The sequence below is a fragment of the Megalops cyprinoides genome, chromosome 18 (genome assembly GCF_013368585.1).
Source record: "Megalops cyprinoides isolate fMegCyp1 chromosome 18, fMegCyp1.pri, whole genome shotgun sequence".
NCBI classification, from domain to species: Eukaryota; Metazoa; Chordata; class Actinopteri; order Elopiformes; family Megalopidae; genus Megalops; species Megalops cyprinoides.
In genome coordinates, this window is record NC_050600.1 from 977777 (window position 1) to 997765 (window position 19989).

At 49.1% G+C, this 19989-nt stretch overlaps 2 protein-coding genes across 2 annotated transcripts; one reads left to right on the forward strand and one right to left on the reverse strand.

Annotated features, from left to right (window-relative positions):
• Positions 1-8271: 8271 nt before the first annotated feature.
• On the forward strand, positions 8272-13613 carry dhrs4 (dehydrogenase/reductase (SDR family) member 4). Its single transcript, XM_036551110.1, has 9 exons — positions 8272-8679; positions 10096-10210; positions 10690-10867; positions 11295-11396; positions 11695-11765; positions 12115-12166; positions 12268-12402; positions 12914-12969; positions 13420-13613. Exons 2-9 carry the CDS (start codon positions 10098-10100, stop codon positions 13532-13534), a joined length of 822 nt encoding a protein of 273 aa, XP_036407003.1. The 5' UTR covers positions 8272-8679; positions 10096-10097; the 3' UTR covers positions 13535-13613.
• Positions 13614-14419: 806 nt separating this feature from the next.
• Positions 14420-19841, reverse strand: tinf2 (TERF1 (TRF1)-interacting nuclear factor 2). Its single transcript, XM_036551734.1, has 11 exons — positions 19523-19841; positions 18449-18651; positions 17892-17984; positions 17537-17632; positions 17156-17266; positions 16781-16904; positions 15462-15900; positions 15069-15398; positions 14879-14946; positions 14634-14713; positions 14420-14539 (listed from the first exon to the last, which is right to left on the reverse strand). The coding sequence occupies exons 1-11, from the start codon at positions 19557-19559 to the stop codon at positions 14420-14422; spliced, it is 1701 nt and encodes a 566-aa protein (XP_036407627.1). The 5' UTR covers positions 19560-19841.
• Between the last annotated feature and the right edge of the window lie 148 nt (positions 19842-19989).

Genomic DNA, 19989 nt, shown 5'->3' on the forward strand with positions numbered 1-19989 from the left:
AGTCAGCGCTTGTCTGGCCGAAGTTGCATCGCACAGCGTCGGCTGTCAGCTCGCTGCTTTGCCCGACGCCGTGACACGGTCGCTGTCAATGCAATCTCTGGCTTCTACCTGGCCGCTGACGCTTAACCCTTTCGCTCTTCCCTCCCGTAAAACAACGACTACTAGCAAATGCTCAGCGCGGAATTGGATCAAACTGCATTCCAAAACATCGACGTCCTACACTGTCGCGGAGGCGTCTGAGTCAAATCAGTTGCTCGATTGTGTGTCGCTGAACTTGTACGCATCGAGACCAGCAAGTCTGTGTCTTGCCAAGATGTTCGACACCGAATGGATAATATCACATTTCACCGAAGTCGTCTGCGTGACAGAAGACGTCCATGTATGCAACGACTTGTAGATCACAGCAGCCGGCTTTCCATGCCTTGCAGGTCTCCAAGTCAGCGCTTGTCTGGCCGAAGTTGCGTCGCACAGCGTCGGCTGTCAGCTCGCTGCTTTGACCGACGCCGTGACACGGTCGCTGTCGATGCAATCTCTGGCTTCTACCTGGCCGCTGACGCTCAACCCTTTCGCTCTTCCCTCCCGTAAAACAACGACTACTAGCAAATGCTCAGCGCGGAATTGGATCAAACTGCATTCCAAAACATCGACGTCCTACACTGTCGCGGAGGCGTCTCCGTCAAAGAAGTTTTCGTGGCGTGAACAAGGAAAGGAAAATAAGGGCGTGGAAAAACCCGAGAGAAATTGCTATATATTCACAGCACACACCAACACAGAGCAGCTCAGCTCAGAAAACAGAAGACTGACACACCTACACTTGGCTCGCCTTAGCTGAAGACATGCAGAGGATTATTGGACGGCTGCGGAGCGTGATCGGTGCCTTTGGGCTGCCTACAGAAGCGGAACACATTCACTCTCGCCGCACAGCACAGAGCTACACGGCCATCATAGACAGGGCCATATACGGCACATACGTTGTGCGGGAGCGTAAAACCAGCTACAAACAACTGCTCCTTACAAGCAAAGCGAGAGCCGCAAGACAAACCTGCACCAGGTCAACCTGGGACAGGAACATGTGCGAGTGGCAGCATGTGCGTACAACCTTGGTGCGCCGTGTCCCACAGCCGATGCAGCGTGAGCGTTGGGTGAGAACCCTGCGAGAGTGCCGTTACCAGCAAACGCGACAGCACACCATCCAACGTCCAGTGGCATCCCAGTCAGACGCTGGAGCCACTGAAAACGGGCTCCGTGGGCTTTGGAGGAAGCTGGCGTCAGGACTCGCTGATCCCTCCACACTGTTCCGCATCGTAGCGGCTCTCCTAAACCTATGGCTCAGAAGCTGACAACGAGCTGGGAAGACATGGACCTTTCATTTGGGGAGCCCGGCCTGCCCGCCGAGCGGGATTTCGGCGACCTGCAGAAATCTTCAGCGGCGCCACCGTGCCCAGAAAGGCCGTCACATTCGAATAATAGATTCAGATAATAAAGAATACTGATGTCTCTACTGAACATTGACTGACTCTGTGTCCATTCTTAATCCTTGACTTGCGTACCTAAGTCTCTTTCATCCTCTTTGGATACTGTCAGAGTCTCAGTGGAGACGAGATGTTGCCGGCGTTCAGACCAAAGGAGCACACACACCTGTGAAGACTGCAAAAGCTTCAGATACTCCCACCACTAACACTCCACATCTCACTGTCACCACCATACAAGTCTTCAAGACCTCACCTCCCTGCCCGAAAATCCCTCACACAGTATCTGACCGTTAACTCATCCATCTTCCCTGAGCGGCTGATTCGGTCAGTCTATTCACCAATCTCAATGACTAACAATGTAATATTCATTAAAATCAACAAGAATACTTCAGGCAATATTCATTCATTTTTTTCTCAGATTGTTCTCATCAGATGATTTTTCTCTTTTCTCACCTCAGTCTCTGTCAGTGTCCTTCTACACACTGAAAACTCTTCCACAGGCATTTAAAGGCAGACAGCTTTCAGCGGACAGAGACCGCTTACACCGCTGCTACTCCCATACCTTTCAGCCTGCCAACCAGCAGCCTGGCCTCTTTCAGCCCTGAGGCAAGAACTCAGCCTGCTCAAACCTGTCTTTGAGACACATGTAAGCAACAAAGCACTCCCTGCCTCACACACAAGTAAATGTCTTTAAAAACTGATTTTAATGCTCTTGCTTGGATTTCTATACAGAAGCAAACTTACATGAAGTATGTACGCAGAAGTAATAATCCCAGGGACACTAAACATGTGAATATATGTCACCACAACAAGCAGAATCCAGATTTTTGTCCTCCACTGAATACACTGTAGACATCTCTAACATGAAAGCAAAATTGGGCGTCTTCTGCTTTCTGAGGGTCGAGTCTGTCAGATGAAACCGTACGCATCGAGCCCAGCAAGTCTGTGCCTTGCCAAGATGTTCAACACCGCTCTTCACACAGCTCGCTGCTCTGGGAGACGCCGTGACACGGTCGCTGTCGATGCAATCTCTCGCTTCTACCTGGCCGCTGACGCTCAACCCTTTCGCTCTTCCCTCCCGTAAAACAACGACTACTAGCAAATGCTCAGCGCTGAATGGATCAAACTGCATTCCAAAACATCGACGTCCTACACTGTCGCGGAGGCGTCTGAGTCAAATCAGTTGCTCGATTGTGTGTCGCTGAACTTGTACGCATCGAGACCAGCAAGTCTGTGCCTTGCCAAGATGTTCAACACCGAATGGATAATATCACATTTCAGCGAAGTCGTCTGCGTGACAGAAAACGTCCATGTATGCAACGACTTGTAGATCACAGCAGCCGGCTTTCCATGCCCTGCAGGTCTCAAAGTCAGCGCTTGTCTGGCCGAAGTTGCGTCGCACAGCGTCGGCTGTCAGCTCGCTGCTTTGCCCGACGCCGTGACACGGTCGCTGTCAATGCAATCTCTCGCTACTACCTGGCCGCTGACACTCAACCCTTTCGCTCTTCCCTCCCGTAAAACAACGACTACTAGCAAATGCTCAGCGCGGAATTGGATCAAACTGCATTCCAAAACATCGACGTCCTACACTGTCGCGGAGGCGTCTGAGTCAAATCAGTTGCTCGATTGTGTGTCGCTGAACTTGTATGCATCGAGACCAGCAAGTCTGTGCCTTGCCAAGATGTTCAACACCGAATGGATAATATCACATTTCAGCGAAGTCGTCTGCGTGACAGAAGACGTCCATGTATGCAACGACTTGTAGATCACAGCAGCCGGCTTTCCATGCCTTGCAGGTCTCCAAGTCAGCGCTTGCCTGGCCGAAGTTGCGTCGCACAGCGTCGGCTGTCAGCTCGCTGCTTTGACCGACGCCATGACACGGTCGCTGTCGATGCAATCTCTCGCTTCTACCTGGCCGCTGACGCTCAACCCTTTCGCTCTTCCCTCCCGTAAAACAACGACTACTAGCAAATGCTCAGCGCGGAATTGGATCAAACTGCATTCCAAAACATCGGCGTCCTACACTATCGCGGAGGCGTCTGAGTCAAATCAGTTGCTCGATTGTGTGTCGCTGAACTTGTATGCATCGAGACCAGCAAGTCTGTGCCTTGCCAAGATGTTCAACACCAAATGGATAATATCACATTTCAGCGAAGTCGTCTGCGTGTCAGAAGACGTCCATGTATGCAACGACTTGTAGATCACAGCAGCCGGCTTTCCATGCCCTGCAGGTCTCAAAGTCAGCGCTTGTCTGGCCGAAGTTGCGTCGCACAGCGTCGGCTGTCAGCTCGCTGCTCTGGGAGACGCCGTGACACGGTCGCTGTCGATGCAATCTCTCGCTTCTACCTGGCCGCTGACGCTCAACCCTTTCACTCTTCCCTCCCGTAAAACAACGACTACTAGCAAATGCTCAGCGCTGAATGGATCAAACTGCATTCCAAAACATCGACGTCCTACACTGTCGCGGAGGCGTCTCCGTCAAAGAAGTTTTCGTGGCGTGAACAAGGAAATGAAAATAAGGGCGTGGAAAAACCCGAGAGAAATTGCTATATATTCACAGCACACACCAACACAGAGCAGCTCAGCTCAGAAAACAGAAGACTGACACACCTACACTTGGCTCGCCTTAGCTGAAGACATGCAGAGGATTATTGGACGGCTGCGGAGCGTGATCGGTGCCTTTGGGCTGCCTACAGAAGCGGAACACATTCACTCTCGCCGCACAGCACAGAGCTACACGGCCATCATAGACAGGGCCATATACGGCACATACGTTGTGCGGGAGCGTAAAACCAGCTACAAACAACTGCTCCTTACAAGCAAAGCGAGAGCCGCAAGACAAACCTGCACCAGGTCAACCTGGGACAGGAACATGTGCGAGTGGCAGCATGTGCGTACAACCTCGGTGCGCCGTGTCCCACAGCCGATGCAGGGTGAGCGTTGGGTGAGAACCCTGCGAGAGTGCCGTTACCAGCAAACGCGACAGCACACCATCCAACGTCCAGTGGCATCCCAGTCAGACGCTGGAGCCACTGAAAACGGGCTCCGTGGGCTTTGGAGGAAGCTGGCGTCAGGACTCGCTGATCCCTCCACACTGTTCCGCATCGTAGCGGCTCTCCTAAACCTATGGCTCAGAAGCTGACAACGAGCTGGGAAGACATGGACCTTTCATTTGGGGAGCCCGGCCTGCCCGCCGAGCGGGATTTCGGCGACCTGCAGAAATCTTCAGCGGCGCCACCGTGCCCAGAAAGGCCGTCACATTCGAATAATAGATTCAGATAATAAAGAATACTGATGTCTCTACTGAACATTGACTGACTCTGTGTCCATTCTTAATCCTTGACTTGCGTACCTAAGTCTCTTTCATCCTCTTTGGATACTGTCAGAGTCTCAGTGGAGACGAGATGTTGCCGGAGTTCAGACCAAAGGAGCACACACACCTGTGAAGACTGCAAAAGCTTCAGATACTCCCACCACTAACACTCCACATCTCACTGTCACCACCATACAAGTCTTCAAGACCTCACCTCCCTGCCCGAAAATCCCTCACACAGTATCTGACCGTTAACTCATCCATCTTCCCTGAGCGGCTGATTCGGTCAGTCTCATCAGCAGTCCGAAATAACCAAAAAAATGTCATATACGACCTGAAATAAAGCATGCTTGTGTCAGCATTCACCATGTAGTTCCTCGATGTACATTCTTAATCCAAGGGCTGTCTTTCATGCCACAATTTCTTTTAACTGCTTTGAATTTCAAAATAGAATCCAGTGCAATGTTGTGACCCATCTGAAAGCACTCTGGCAGAACGAAGTTCACAACAGCTTCCCCGTTGGAATGTTACTTACTACTAATGTTACTACTACTAGATTTCCAAAGCAAACCTTTCCAATGACTCAGATGTTCTGCACAACAACGTACTGTGCTTTTGCATGTAAGTTAACAACTTTGACACCAATATATGTTATTTAGAATTAATTGACATCATTGAAGTGTTTTTTGGGATGGACAGTTCTAAAAAAACTACCCTGGCAAAACTCACAGACGCGTTTGGGACAAATTTGTGTGGACACAAACGCTACTTCATGAGGTATCACGAGGTCATGAGCATTTATGTGTGCTTCTGCCGCAATTTATGAAGTGTTATTTAAGAAAAAGACAACTATATATTATACAGACTACATAGTCCTTTATTATACTACAACAAGTGGTTTCTAAATGTTTTAGTTCCTATATAATTGAATTTAAATAAATGTCATATCCTTGCATTTCTCAGTTCACAGTAAATTGCATAGTAAATCTAACCTCGGTCACGCTGCTCGCTCTCTGATTGGGTGTAGACCCGGCCCACTCGGCACCCCTCTCTCTCCCTCTCGGGTGCAGCGCAGCGGGCTGCAGAATAATCCCTCAGCAGTTTCAGCTCCACGTTATCGTCAATATGCTCCATTTATGCAAATGTGGCAGTGGCCAGCCCTACACACAGAGAAAGAAATCAGAGTGGCACTGATGCCTTGGCAGGTTATGTCAGAGAGGACTCCAATCCATCTCTAAGTTTATGCTGGTCCATTTGCTATCCTCCTAATGCAGTTACAGTAAAGAGGTTTGAGCAAGTGACTCATAGACCCGAGTGTTCATTTCCACCACAGCAATCAACACTAGATTATGTTTTAAAACATATTCCATAAAGATCTATACATATCTGACACCTCAGATGACGCATTTTCACATATTCATGGTACAGAGCTTATCGATAGCTTTGGAACCTGATATAGAACTTCACAATATTAGTTGTACTATCACAGTATTAGTCACGGTATAATTATCACAACATTATAAAAAAAAATTGACATACCTGATCACAGAAGGGGCTGTGAATGCACTAGGATCACCTATTCAAACAGAAAGAACAGAGTGGGACAAAACTGGGAAGAGCAGCTTTATTGCTGTAATGAAAGCACAGCCCATAGTTGGAGATTGCCCAAATGGCCATTCTTTTTTTTTCAAGTTTTGTTCTTAGTCGTTTCTGTGTCACACTCCCATGCTCCACCCTGAACAGAATGTTATCTCAAAGTTTGGAAAGGAAATAAGCTTCCTGTGCTCATGGAGAAGTGACTCGCCAGGCCACTGCCATAACAACCTCGGCGGAGGACCAGAGGAGTGGCTGGGCAATCGGCGGACCTACTGGCCAAGTGGGAGGCCACGGTGGATGTACCCGGGGCTACGCTCTACCTGGGTTCAGAGGCCGTGGCCACGTCACTGGTGCCCGCCAGAGGGTCTTCAACGCCGCCACCAGCCGGAGGGTCCGCCACGTCACTGGTGCTCGCCAGAGGGTCTTCAACGCCACCGCCAGTGACAGAGGGGGTCCCCACGTCATCGCTGTCACTCCAACCTCCGACCACCTGGACCAAACACGCCGCCGGTGACTGTATCAAAGGAGCTGCAGGGACCTCGAGGCAGGCCAAAGGCGTTAGCTGCGGGAGCTACTGGAGCAGTTCGCCGACATCTTTGCAACCAGGGACAAGGACTGCACACACACCAGCCTGGTGCAACACAACATTGACACCCATGATGGGCTTCCCATCTGCCTCCACCCCCCATCGCCTACCTGTTTGTCTGTGTGTGAATGTTTTAGTGGTTGTTGTTGATTAAATGGCTGGTTAGCCAAATGTAGCATTGTTATTCTTTCCATAAAGGACCAGCATGCTGCAGAATGCTCTCTCTCCCTCATTTACACGAGTGTTTCATTCATTTAGGCAGTTACTTGTATGTCAGACAGATTCTTACTTTTGAGGCCAGATATATTGTGCTATTATTGTGTTGTGCTATTTTATCATGAAAGCGTGCTAGCTCCCATTTTGTAGGTTTTCTCATATATTGTTTCAAGTACAATGAGAAGAGCGCGCAATCTGTTTTACTTTGTGTTTGGCGCCATCTTCTGGCGAATCTGATGAAGTGTAAATAAAATTTATGCCGGTAATCTTTTTATCTGAATGCCACTTGAACGTAACGGAAAACAGATTAGGCATATTTTCCGAAAGTATGATATTTATAGATTTGAATTCAGAAAATGCTGCATCAGATCTTTTATTCTACTGGAAAAATGTATTCCATACGTAGTTTGCTTTGATGGTGGCCAAGGAGTGCCAGATGTTTACCTTTGACACCAGACACATAATGTTTGTTGTGCTATTTCATCTCCTCATTCAGAATAAAAGAAGTGAATTTTCTAGCAAAAGCATTATTGTTTGTTATCTGAAAAAAGCTTGTATTGTCAGTAAACTGAATATTAGTGACATCTTTCATTTTCTCCTGAAGATTGTACCTTTCACTTACCTGCATGCGATGTGTTGCCATTTGGTAAGGTTTAATGTGACGGAAGGTGGGCCTTGGCTATGTTTGGCCATAAAGTTCCACAGCTGAACTATTAGATGATTTACAGTCCGCTCGATATTTCCACCTGCCCACCCAGACAAAACAGCCTGGAACCAGAGCTACATATAGGCCTAATACTCATATACCAGGCCAAAGAGCTCGTTCGATACGCTACAGCCCTCGAAAATAAACTTTTCCTTTACTCAGGCCTGTTAAGACTCATTCTTATTCACAGGGAGTAAAGTAGTCAATTATTACACCAAAGTTACACATTCATGTAACGATATTACTTATGCCTTTTTCGTTGTTGTACTTTTATTGTACGCTTCAAACACACAAACAATTTGTCACACAATAGTCCAGTACTCGCACCTGTTACTGGTGTGCGGAAACTTTCACCTTTCCGGTCATGGGCGATCGATTTGGCTTGGGAATGAAAGTGCTGTCAGCCACTCCTATGAACCCACCCACAAACCGACTGCAGGACGTGTGCTGTCATACCTCCGGATACGTTGAATGATACATTTTGGTTGAAGTCGCAACGCTGAAATCGGTGTTGTCGATACGCAAGACATTTGAGTGTCGATATGTACGGTGTGTGTATAAAGCTGAAAATGATCTAGGGTCTGTGCACGGCGGCAGGTTGAAGACCGTCATTTCGGCTCTGCTGTTGCTGAATTCATCATGAAATGTGGAGACAATCCCGTAGAGCCAAAATGGCGGCAGCGTCGCCCTGACGCCTGAGCGCAAAGGGGCAGAAACGCACCGCTTGACTTTGGACTTCCCGCAAGAGTTACCGCACCGTGTGGCCGGACGCGCACTGCAGGCGGTAGTGGTAAGCGACCGTGCAGTTCTGAGCCGTGTTAACCCACAATACTCTTGTTGCTAAATTTGCAAGCTTGTTATTTATATTGATAACTTTCGTGCAATGGCGAAACCTGACTAGCTAATTGTGGTCAAAGTTACTTCAGTCTGCACTGGCACGAAGTAGCGAGTGCGTTATTGGTGCTGTGTTTAGTTAAAATGTTCATGTTGGTGTGTTCGCCTGGGTTAGCTTGATTAAACTGGTTGACCGGTTGAATTGTTTAGTCTTAAGCAGCTAACCACGTATGCGGGGTCAGTAGGTTGCTCACGACGTCCAACGCTACTTAGCTACGTATATTAGCTAATAAAGTAGTTAGTTCGCATTTTAAACGAGATAAACCCAAAGTGAGCTGCGTGTTCATATCTCATACTCTCATACTTCAGAAACATTAGTTCGGTATCGTAAGGGCAGCGCGGAACGGTACTCGCCGGGCGACCCTTCACCTACATGTAGCTCCCCCGGAAAAGAATGTGTACAAATATAATTTTCAGTGTAAAATACATTGTTAGATAGGCCAAGCTATAACACGCATAGCATGTTATATTGTCTGTGACTGAGTATTTGCTCAAAACTGTATCGTGTTTTCTAGGTCGTCTAAAAAATCTTTTGGTGCTGCAGTGATCTGTGTTTATGTAGAAATGTTGATCTTTGTCAGGAGCTGAGAGTTTTGAATATGCTCTCTGAAACACTCAGAGCACACAAATAAACACACAACTAAAATAAACTCATCTTGAAAGTCAACTTGAAATTTGCAGAAGTATGGCGAACTGGTTCAAGTTCTTATCTCATTCAAGTTAGGTTGCCTCGTTCAGATCTCGCTCTAAGATTTTAACTTTATCCATGTTAAGTCGTTTGGGGCCAGAATTAGTCAATGTGGTGATAGTATATTATTTGCTGGTAACTGAAGGAAATATAAGACATTTTAAGGTATGTCTGGCAAGAGTAATATGATTACTCTGCTGGCCAATGGATTGGGGTTGAATCATTTTGTGAGAAGTGAGAATGTCCACTGTAGTGGTAGGTGTCTGTGTCAGATTGCAGTGCTGGAGCAAAGCTCACAAGTCAGAGTACAATACCGTGCTGATCAGATGTTATTAAGATGGTTGGTTAGGGAATTTTACTGTATTTATATATATATGGCTGAGGTGGGGAAGCAGGACACCAGTTAGGCACATCAGAGATGGGGAAAGTCTGGTGCTCTCTTTTTATACATCAGAGGCAGGGGAAAGACGGCAGAAAGAGGAAAACTGCACTTCTTTATCCAGAGAGATCTGAAGAAAGTGAGAGTCCAGGCACATAGCTGCATGTATCCGGGTGCAGCAGCAAGCAGTGGGGTAGCTGAATTTTTTCTCACCTTGTTTCTCTCTCTGTGTATCTTTTCCTTAGTGATGTTGCAGTGTTTAGGCAGGTGTCTGCTGTCCTATCGCATCACTGGGCGCAGGATGATGTCACAACAAAGTCTTGCAGGACGAGTTGCCATAGTGACAGCATCCACAGACGGGTAATTATGTTGCAGTGGATGCATATAGTTTGGCAGTTAGTATTGTAAGCACCTGTCTTTGATACATCCGGTGCAGTTTCTCTCATTAGTTTTTATTTTACTGGAGTGTCCAGTCTGTCAGTGTGGATGTCTCTGTCACAGCAAATACTCCCTGATCTCCCTCTCTGATAGATACTATCATCCCTCTCCCTCTCAGTGATAGATACTATTATCCCTCTCCCTCTCAGTGATAGATACTATCATCCCTCTCCCTCTCTGATAGATACTATCATCCCTCTCCCTCTCTGATAGATACTATCATCCCTCTCTCTCTCAGTGATAGGTATTAAACTCTCTCCCTCAGTGGTAGATATTAAACTCTCTCTCTCTCAGTGGTAGATATTAAACTCCCTCCCTCCCTCCCTCCCTCCCTCTCTCTCTCTCCCTCCCTCTCTCCCTCTCTCCCTCTCTCCCTCTCTCCCTCTCTCCCTCTCTCTCAGTATTGGTCTTGCTGCAGCACAGGCTTTAGGGCACAGAGGGGCTCACGTTGTTGTGAGCAGCCGGCGGAAGGAGAACGTGGACAAGGCCGTGGCACTGCTGCAGGGTGAGAAGATACAAGTGACCGGAACTACTTGCAATGTGGGGAAGAGAGAAGACAGAGAAAGACTGGTGAACATGGTGAGACCATCAGCACTTCACATGCTGGTGTTAATGTGGTCTGAAACTAACTCGAGTCTAAGAAGGTTTGAAATATACCGTCAACTTGCTAGCTAACTTGTGAGTATAGCTAGCAAGCTGGCGAGCCAACTCGGACATGAGGTTATTTGTGATAACACATTTCAAAACTGTATGGAATCTTACCACTACACCATGCAGTGCATGTTCAGTCGGACAGTGGGAAAGGGAAAGTCCAAAGTCCTCACAGTAGTTAATAAAATTACTCATTTATCCTCAACTACCATCATAACTCCATCTCAGTGATGGAGATGCTTTTCATCCCCTGGTTTGTACAGGTAGCCTTACCCGGTCTCCTAGCGCTAGGCTGGCTGACCGCACGGTGCACGCTTAGTGTGCAATCCCAGAGTTCCCTGTGTTTCTGCTGCAGACGGTGGACCAGTGTGGCGGGGTGGACATCCTGGTCTCCAACGCCGCGGTCAATCCTTTTTTTGGGAACATCATGGACTCAACTGAGGAAGTCTGGGACAAGGTGAAGCTGATGCTTATTTTATTACCATGACAACCGATTCCGCCTTTCCAGGAATCTTTTCGGCGCAAAGGTTTTATCCCTCCGGTAACTGCCACATGGTGTAACGTTCTGCTAACGTTAAGAAAAACGTCGTGAGAGTGTTTCCTGTTAGCTGTGCCTTCCCAGATAAGGCTGGATCAGTGTGTGCGTTTTGACAGTGCTGGGTTCTCACTCTAACTCTGTGTTGCAGATATCTGAACTGAGTGACATGATTAACCCTTTCATTTCTGACTGAGTCTTTTTGCTCACATGTTGGCAGATCCTGGATGTGAACGTGAAAGCATCTTTCCTTCTGACCAAACTCGTGGTGCCTCACATGGAGAAAAGAGGGTGAGAGAGAAAGAAAGAAAAATGGAGGGAGAGGGGGGCGGAGGGGGAGGGATGGTGAAAGAGAGAGAGAGATATGGAGAGAGTAGGGTGGAACAGTGATATTGAGGAAATGTTGACCACAGGCCCAGTTGAGATATGGGCTGCATTTGATCTGTATAGAGAGAGAATGTTAACACAGTAGGAAATCATAACTGCTGTGAACTGAGGCACGCAGCAATGGGGGTTTTAGTTTAGCTGAATTTGAACCTTTAGATTTGAATTTGGTCCATACTGCAAAACCTTCTGTGGGTGCATGTAATCTAGTGAACACGTGACTAATTCTGTATTCTGATTGGCTCGTGCATTGCAGGGGCGGGTCAGTTGTGTTTGTGTCATCAGTTGCTGGGTACCAGCCAATGCAGGTGAGAGGAAGGGCTTCCTTTACCTTCGTTACATAGAGTGGTGGTTGGCTGAAAGTAGTCAGTGTTTTCTGTATCAGTGACCTTTGACCCCTCGCCCCCAGGCTCTGGGACCCTACAGCGTGAGTAAGACGGCCCTGCTAGGGCTGACACGAGCCCTCGCCCCAGAGCTCGCTCACAGCAACATCCGGGTCAACTGTGTGGCCCCGGGTGTCATCAAGACCCGCTTCAGCTCTGCAGTGAGGGCCTTTACCCTCCGTCCTCTTCCGCTTCCTCCTCTTCCTCTCCAATAGTCCTCTTCCTCTCCTTTAACTTCCACTCATCTTCCTTACTCCTTTTCCCCACCCAGCCTTCATCAATCATCCTCTTCCTCTCCCTTAATCACAACTCATTTTCCTCACTCCTCCTCATCCTTAATCAATCATCTTCTTCCTCTCCCTTAACCAACACCCATCTTCCTCATCCTCTTCCTCTCCCTTAACCCCCAGTCATCTTCCTCACCCTCCTCCTCCTTCACCTGTAAGGCTGTGATGTGAGGCTGGTGTCTGACCGGTCACACACTCCTCCTCTTCCTCAGCTGTAAGGCTGTGATGTGAGGCTGGTGTCTGACCGGTCACACACTCCCCCTCTTCCTCAGCTGTAAGGCTGTGATGTGAGGCTGGTGTCTGACCGGTCACACACTCCCCCTCTTCCTCAGCTGTAAGGCTGTGATGTGAGGCTGGTGTCTGACCGCTCTGTCTCCCCTCACAGCTCTGGCAGAATGAGGACATTGTGGAGGAGTTTAAGAAGCAGTTGGCAATCAAAAGGTGCGTGTCCTGCAGTGGACAATCCTGTGGAATGTGTCACTGTTTGAGGATCAGTATCACTGATCATACCGTAATTATCTTTGTGGAGACTGCAGTGATTCTGCTGAGTTTGTCACTGTTCCTGGAACAGTGTCACTAACTGTGCTGTCGTTATGCTTAGGGTTCCATCTGCAGAGTTTTATCGTTTTGCCTTACACATATGCAAGCCTTTACACATTTCTAAGACTACACCCAGGTGTATGGTAAAAGGAAATTACAAAGAGAATATTTTGTCAGAACCTTAAAATATCCATGCCAAATGTATATCATTCTGTAGTAACCATGGCGAGTGTGGTTGTGACTTAGATGATTGTGTGTGGTACATGTGATGGCGGTAACCATGGTGAATATGCGTTACCGTGACAGCGGTAACCACGGTGAATAAGCAGGGTGTGGCTGCTGTGATTGCAGGCTGGGGGAGCCAGAGGATGTGGGTGGAGTCATTGCGTTCCTGTGCTCTGACGAGGCGTCATACATCACCGGGGAGACCGTCACCGTGACGGGAGGGATGAGCTGCAGGCTGTGAGGGGAGACGTCGTACATCACCGGGGAGACTGTCAAGGCTGCCAGACTCGCTGTGTGTGTGTGTAAGTGTGTGTGTAAGTGTGTGTGTGTAAGTGTGTAATTACTCAGCGGAACAGTAATAAACTGCCACTCGGCCATGCTGCACCAAATGCCTCTGTCTTATCAGCATACTGATCTCTGGTCAGTGCTGAGACTGCTATGTGAAGGGCTGATTCCTCTTGCGCTGATCTGAGGTCAGGAGGGAAGGGATCGATTGAGAGGTCATCAGGAAGCCCTGAGGCTGCATGTGGAGCGTGATGATGGCAGACCTGCTCTCTCATCACATCATTCAGCCTCTGATTCCGCTGTCTCACACAGCGTGAGCCGTCCCACAGTCAAACACACTTATCCACACATGGAAAAAAGCAGTGAGAGACAGGCTTCACTCAACATCTTTATTGTAATAAACTGAGCAACAGCTTTTTATTAGGGTAAAAGTAGTATTAGGTAGTCAAATATTCAACATAATGAAATAACATCAGACAAACTGATACCCCTGAACCACCTCCATCTGTCGCCTCAGAAAGATGCCCCACTGTGTTAGGGGGCTGTATGATTCAGGGAACTGCACGGTACTGGACACTGCAATGATCATTCATTTCACTTATCCTCAGATCTGCTCAGAACACACCAGCGATAAACTAAACTCGGCCTTTAAAATTCTCACGTACTGTATTAAACGCCCGGTTTCTCACACACTCTCACACACACACGCCATCCAACGCTGAAAAGCAAAGGATGACAGAGATGTAGTGCAGCGAGAACAGGAAAAACCAGATGAGGAGTGTCTGCTGGGGGCGGGCCTCTGTGGAGCCGGCAGTGATGGACAGGTGTGTGGGCGTGGCACTCAGCTGTGCCCGTCGCAGGGAGACAGGGGGCCCCGCGGGGGCAGACCAGGGCTCCAGAACTCCCTGAGTGTGGGCACAAACGTGTTGTGCTTGGTCCTGTAGTACTGCTTAACAAACAGCTGGGGGAGACAGAGCGTGGTCACACAGCAGCAGCGGGCACACGGGCATCGGTATGAAAACATGCAGCTGGAACAGCCGCGGCTCACTGCTCACCTTTCCTTTGAAGTTCTTTATCTCTTCATCTTCAGAATCTATGATGATGTCATCATCTCCATCAGGACAGGAGGCCCTCCCTGAGAGAGAGGGTTAGTACAGTTTATACACACTGACACTACAGCACACTAACACTGCACTGAGAGAGAGGGTTAGTACAGTACATACACACTGACACTACAGCACACTAACACTGCACTGAGAGAGAGGGTTAGTACAGTATATACACACTGACTGGACTTCACCTCTGTGCTGTGTTCTGGTGGAGAGGACAGGTGAGGCGGTCCATGTTACGGGCGAGTCAGCACAGTTCCTGTAAGTGGCACACAGAGCTGGCACTGAAATCAGAGCAGTTTGAGTGAGTGATGTGTGAAGCGTAATGCAGGAACAGGGCAGAATCAGCAGTCAGCCGTGCACACGGCTGTCTCCTCTTACTCTTTCTCCGATGAGTCTGACAGCTCTTTCCGGGGGGTTGCCATGAGGCCGAACTTCCTCTTCCGGGTGGATACCCGGCCCGCTTGCCTGGGTGACCTCGCTCCCCTCGCCTCTGGGGGCGTGTCCTGTCTCCACGGCGACCTCCCCCCACCGCTTGGGGGACGAGGAAGTGACACAACAGGAAGTGTGATGTCTGTGAAGCTCAGCCGGTTGATCAGAACTTTGGGCTGGCGCTGCAAACAGGACATGACCAGCGGGCACGGGTCCTCCCCTTCCTGCCATCCCCTCTCCCTCTCTTCCCCCCGCCTCCATCTACGCGCCCCTGTGTCCCTCTCCTCCTCCTCCTCCTCCTCCTCCTCTTCTTCGTCCTCCTCCTCCTCCTCTCCTTCCTGCTTCTTTCTGGATTGTCTGCGTTTTGCCTCCTGGACTCCTCCCCTTTGCAGCATTCTCTTTGCCCCCTCTTCCCCGCTCGTGTTCAGATCCCGCCTTGGCCTCAGTCTGACACCGGTGTAGCACGGGACGTCCCCCCCGGATCCAGACCCCGCCCCCTCGCTCGGAGCGGGCGTGGCTGCAGCGCTTCTCCTCCCCCTGCCCGCGGAGGCCATGACAGGCAGGTCCTTACTGGAGATCAGGCCTATCACAGGCGTGACAGGTGGCGTTCTTCCTCGTCTGCGATTGGGCGGGTGCGTTAGGGAGGAGGGGATCACAGCATCTCGTCTGGTCTCTGTTTGGCCACTGGAGTCAGTCTCCTGATTGGTGTTCTGCGCTCTGCCAGAGGGAGGGAGGGACAGGGAAGAGAGGATGGAGTCGCCCAAGGTAGAGGGGAGAGAGGCTGCAAGAGGGAAACAGAGAGAGGCGGGGTGAGAGAGGGAGGGGCCAGGCGGAGAATAGTTCTACAGTAAAAAAAAATGCAGTATGCACAACAACAAAGACACTATAACAGCAAGACGGGAACCCTGAATGTTATTACAGTGAAACATCTGGCTTTAGAGCTGCCGAACTAAACATCACCCTGCAAACCTAGGCTTCCCTCACACAAAGGAAAAAACCAAACTACCCGCTGATCCCAGCCAAAAATGACCGCTCCAATCCTTCCTCAGAGAAGATATGTTAATAAAAACATACTGAAACAGAATGAGTGGGGTAACAGTCACACAGGCAGAGTGAGAGTGGGGTAACAGTCACACAGGCAGAGTGAGAGTGGGGTAACAGTCACACAGGCAGAGTGAGAGTGGGGTAACAGTCACACAGGCAGAGTGAGAGTGGAGTGAGAGTGGAGTAACAGTCACACAGGCAGAGTGAGAGTGGGGTAACAGTCACACAGGCAGAGTGAGAGTGGAGTAACAGTCACACAGGCAGAGTGAGAGTGGGGTAACAGTCACACAGGCAGAGTGAGAGTGGAGTAACAGTCACACAGGCAGAGTGAGAGTGGGGTAACAGTCACACAGGCAGAGTGAGAGTGGAGTAACAGTCACACAGGCAGAGTGAGAGTGGAGTGAGAGTGGAGTAACAGTCACACAGGCAGAGTGAGAGTGGGGTAACAGTCACACAGGCAGAGTGAGAGTGGGGTAACAGTCACACAGGCAGAGTGAGAGTGGGGTAACAGTCACACAGGCAGAGTGAGAGTGGGGTAACAGTCACACAGAGGCCAGTGAGAGCAGGGTAGCACAGTGGGGTAACACAGCACACTGTGCTGTGTGCGAGAGGCATACCAAGTGTGTCGACGTGTCCCAGGCGTTTCTGGTGCTGCAGCAGAGTGCGGAGAAGCTGGGGCTGAGACACAGATTTGGCACATTCCTCCAGGACAGCGGGGGCAGCGCAGAGCCACGACACGGTCTACAGCACAGCAGCGTAACACCACGTGACGTTAAATGCTTTTTAGAAATACAAACACACGTTTACAGGAGATAATTTGTTCAATATGAGATAATAGCAATTTTAGGGTCCTTCTGACACAGAGATAAAAAAGACCTTTACTGTGAGTAAGACAGCCAGGATGTACACTTGGCTGGACAGAGATGCTGGTAAGTGCAGCTGGTTCTGAATGCGGGTGCTGCTGGGCCCGGTTCAGGCCTGTGTCTCGGTACCTGAGCGAGATCGGGTACCGGTAACAGCTGGTCCAGTCGGGACAGGAACTCCCACAGCAGTTTCTCCAGTGCCGTGTCAAACTGGGGTCCGTATTCAATGGGAAACTCCTCCTGAGAGACGAGACAGACAGGATCACCACTCCACACAACACACCACACCACTCCACACCACTCCACACCACTCCACACCACTCCACACCACACCACACCAGACTCCACACACCACTCCACACACCACTCCACACACCACTCCACACCACTCCACAATTGTAACTCAATTGTAATAATCACACGGAACGCAGAGCGGTGAGATGCTGGAAGCATATGGGGGGGGGGGGGGGGGGTAAGCATGGTTTGGAAGGGGGGGGGGGGGGGGGTCACCTGGAAAAAGCGCTTTCTTCCTGCAGGGTTTTTTAGGAGTGTTTCGACCAGCTCCCGAAAGTTAGCAGTCGACTTCTCAACCTTTGCGTCCCTCTTCTGAAACACAGCACAGCATCAATATCTCACACGCATTCACATGCACGCACGCACGCGCACACACACACATTAAGAAAAATGATTTCCTACATCAGCCAGCTAGAATTTCAAAACTTTGTTTCAGTACAGACTGGCTGATGCTCTCAGGTAATCAGGTCTTCATAACGGCAGCCTGTGGTCACTTAGCAGCACCTCTTAACTCCAGGACAGGGTAAAGGTGCGGGACACAAGGGGGGGGCGGGTATAGAGGGTCACTTACTCCTCTGTGCGCAGGGGGTTTGATCCTGTCCAGGTGGGGCAAAATGAGCCGGGGATCTGGGGGGTCCTGGCTGCGACACAGCTCCAGAATCAGCTGCAAAGAGCAGGAACGCATTTATCACACACCCCTCCCCAAGGAACCCCCCCTCGCTGCCACTGCAGAAACCTCTGTGAGACATACTGCAAAACCAGGGCTTTGATATGGAACATTTCACCACGGTACTCAGAGCTTAATGAAAACTTTCACTTGCTCACAATTAAAATAATTAATAATAATCAATACTGCAGACAGATTAAGAACACCAGAGAATATCAAAAACACTTTTCCCCCCACACAGGTATACAGGGTACAACTACCTAAATGGCACAAAAGTGGATTATTAAAAAGTGATACAGGCAGGTAATTTTCTGTCTGTCTTAAATGTAACACTAGAGACCCTCTGGGAGAAATTAGAAATTTTCTCATATGAAACCCTCCTCTTCCTCCACTGCTGCTTACCCTCACCCACTCCCCCCCACCCCCCGTACACCCCCTAATCCTCCTTACCCCCCCCTTACCCTGGCCTGCAGCCCCAGTGCCAGTTTGGCCCTGTGCCTGTAACTGAGCAGCCCAGGAACCATCTCTGAGACTGACGTGACAAACTCCTCCAGCTTCCCATAATGCAACACATCCTTCCGCTGCACCACCTTCCACATCGCTGCAGAGACCAGCCGCATGGGTGGAGCCAGGATACGCAGGGAGGGGAGCGGGAGGGAGTGATCTGAAAGAGGGAGCAGTACAGCACATTAACACTGCACTGAGAGAGAGGGTTAATACAGTATATACACACTGACACTACAGCACACTAACACTGCACTGAAAGAGAGGGTTAATACAGTATATACACACTGACACTACAGCACACTAACCCTGCACTGAGAGAGAGGGTTAGTACAGTATATACACACTGACACTACAGCACACTAACACTGCACTGAGAGAGAGGGTTAGTACAGTATATACACACTGACACTACAGCACACTAACCCTGCACTGAGATACAGTGCATTAATAGTAATAGTAATTAATAGTAATAAACACTGCACAGAGATGAAATTCGTCTTAAAATGTCACTCTTCAGCCCTTACTGAAGAGTGATATTCGTGCATGGCACTTTTTGGACGATTTCTTAATGCAGTAAACATTCAATATTTAGCTTCCAGCTAGCTATGTGATGTATGTTGTAATGGCATTCTAAATACCTTCATATGCATTTTATTTCATGATACAAACATTTTGAATGTCTGACACAGGTATTCAGAAACTAGCGTACTTTTAGATTTCCAAAGAAAGGGAGCGACCAAAGCTTGTAAACAACAGGAAGTCAGTGTAACGGCTACACTGCTGGAGTAAAGTGCTAAAACTACCGCCAAATAGCTGATCTATAGCCAATCTACCCAGCTAGCGAGAAAATTAATCCTGCTAATTATTTGCAGAGTCTGAATGGGATTTAGAGACTCAAGAAGATGCCAGAAGATCGTGGAGAAAATTGAGTCTCTCATCCAGACTAATGAGACCATCTGCAGATGGCACGCATACTCGTATGCTAATACACAGCAAACACAACACGTTAAGTTACGTTTTCTACATACCAGCGCTGTCCTTGTGAGCAGAGATCGGTGCTTCCATTTTCAGTGCAAACGCCTGCTGTTTCGGAAAGCTGTGGAAACGGTGGCGAAGCGTCGGCAATGACAGCTCACCCAGCCAGCCGGCTTACGGGCTGCAAAGTTTTATTTCCACCAAATGCGAAAGTGATGTCAATGGTCGCGGCGTTAAACTACAACACAGACGCGTTTGCGCAAAACACATACAAAGAATGTGCTTGACAGTTGTGTAAATTTCGCTGATGCTGCTACTTTGAGGAAAACTAACACATGCGAAAGAACACTTATCCCGCCATACCGGACACCGGAAGCGCCGCAGCTGCGGGCCCCGGCTGTGACGTCAGGTGACGCAAGGCGTGATGAAGATCCATTCCATCTAAGATCAGAGCTGCAGGGACTGAATATAAGAATAGCAATGTTATAAATCTTTATTAGCACGAGCGATGTCAAATCAA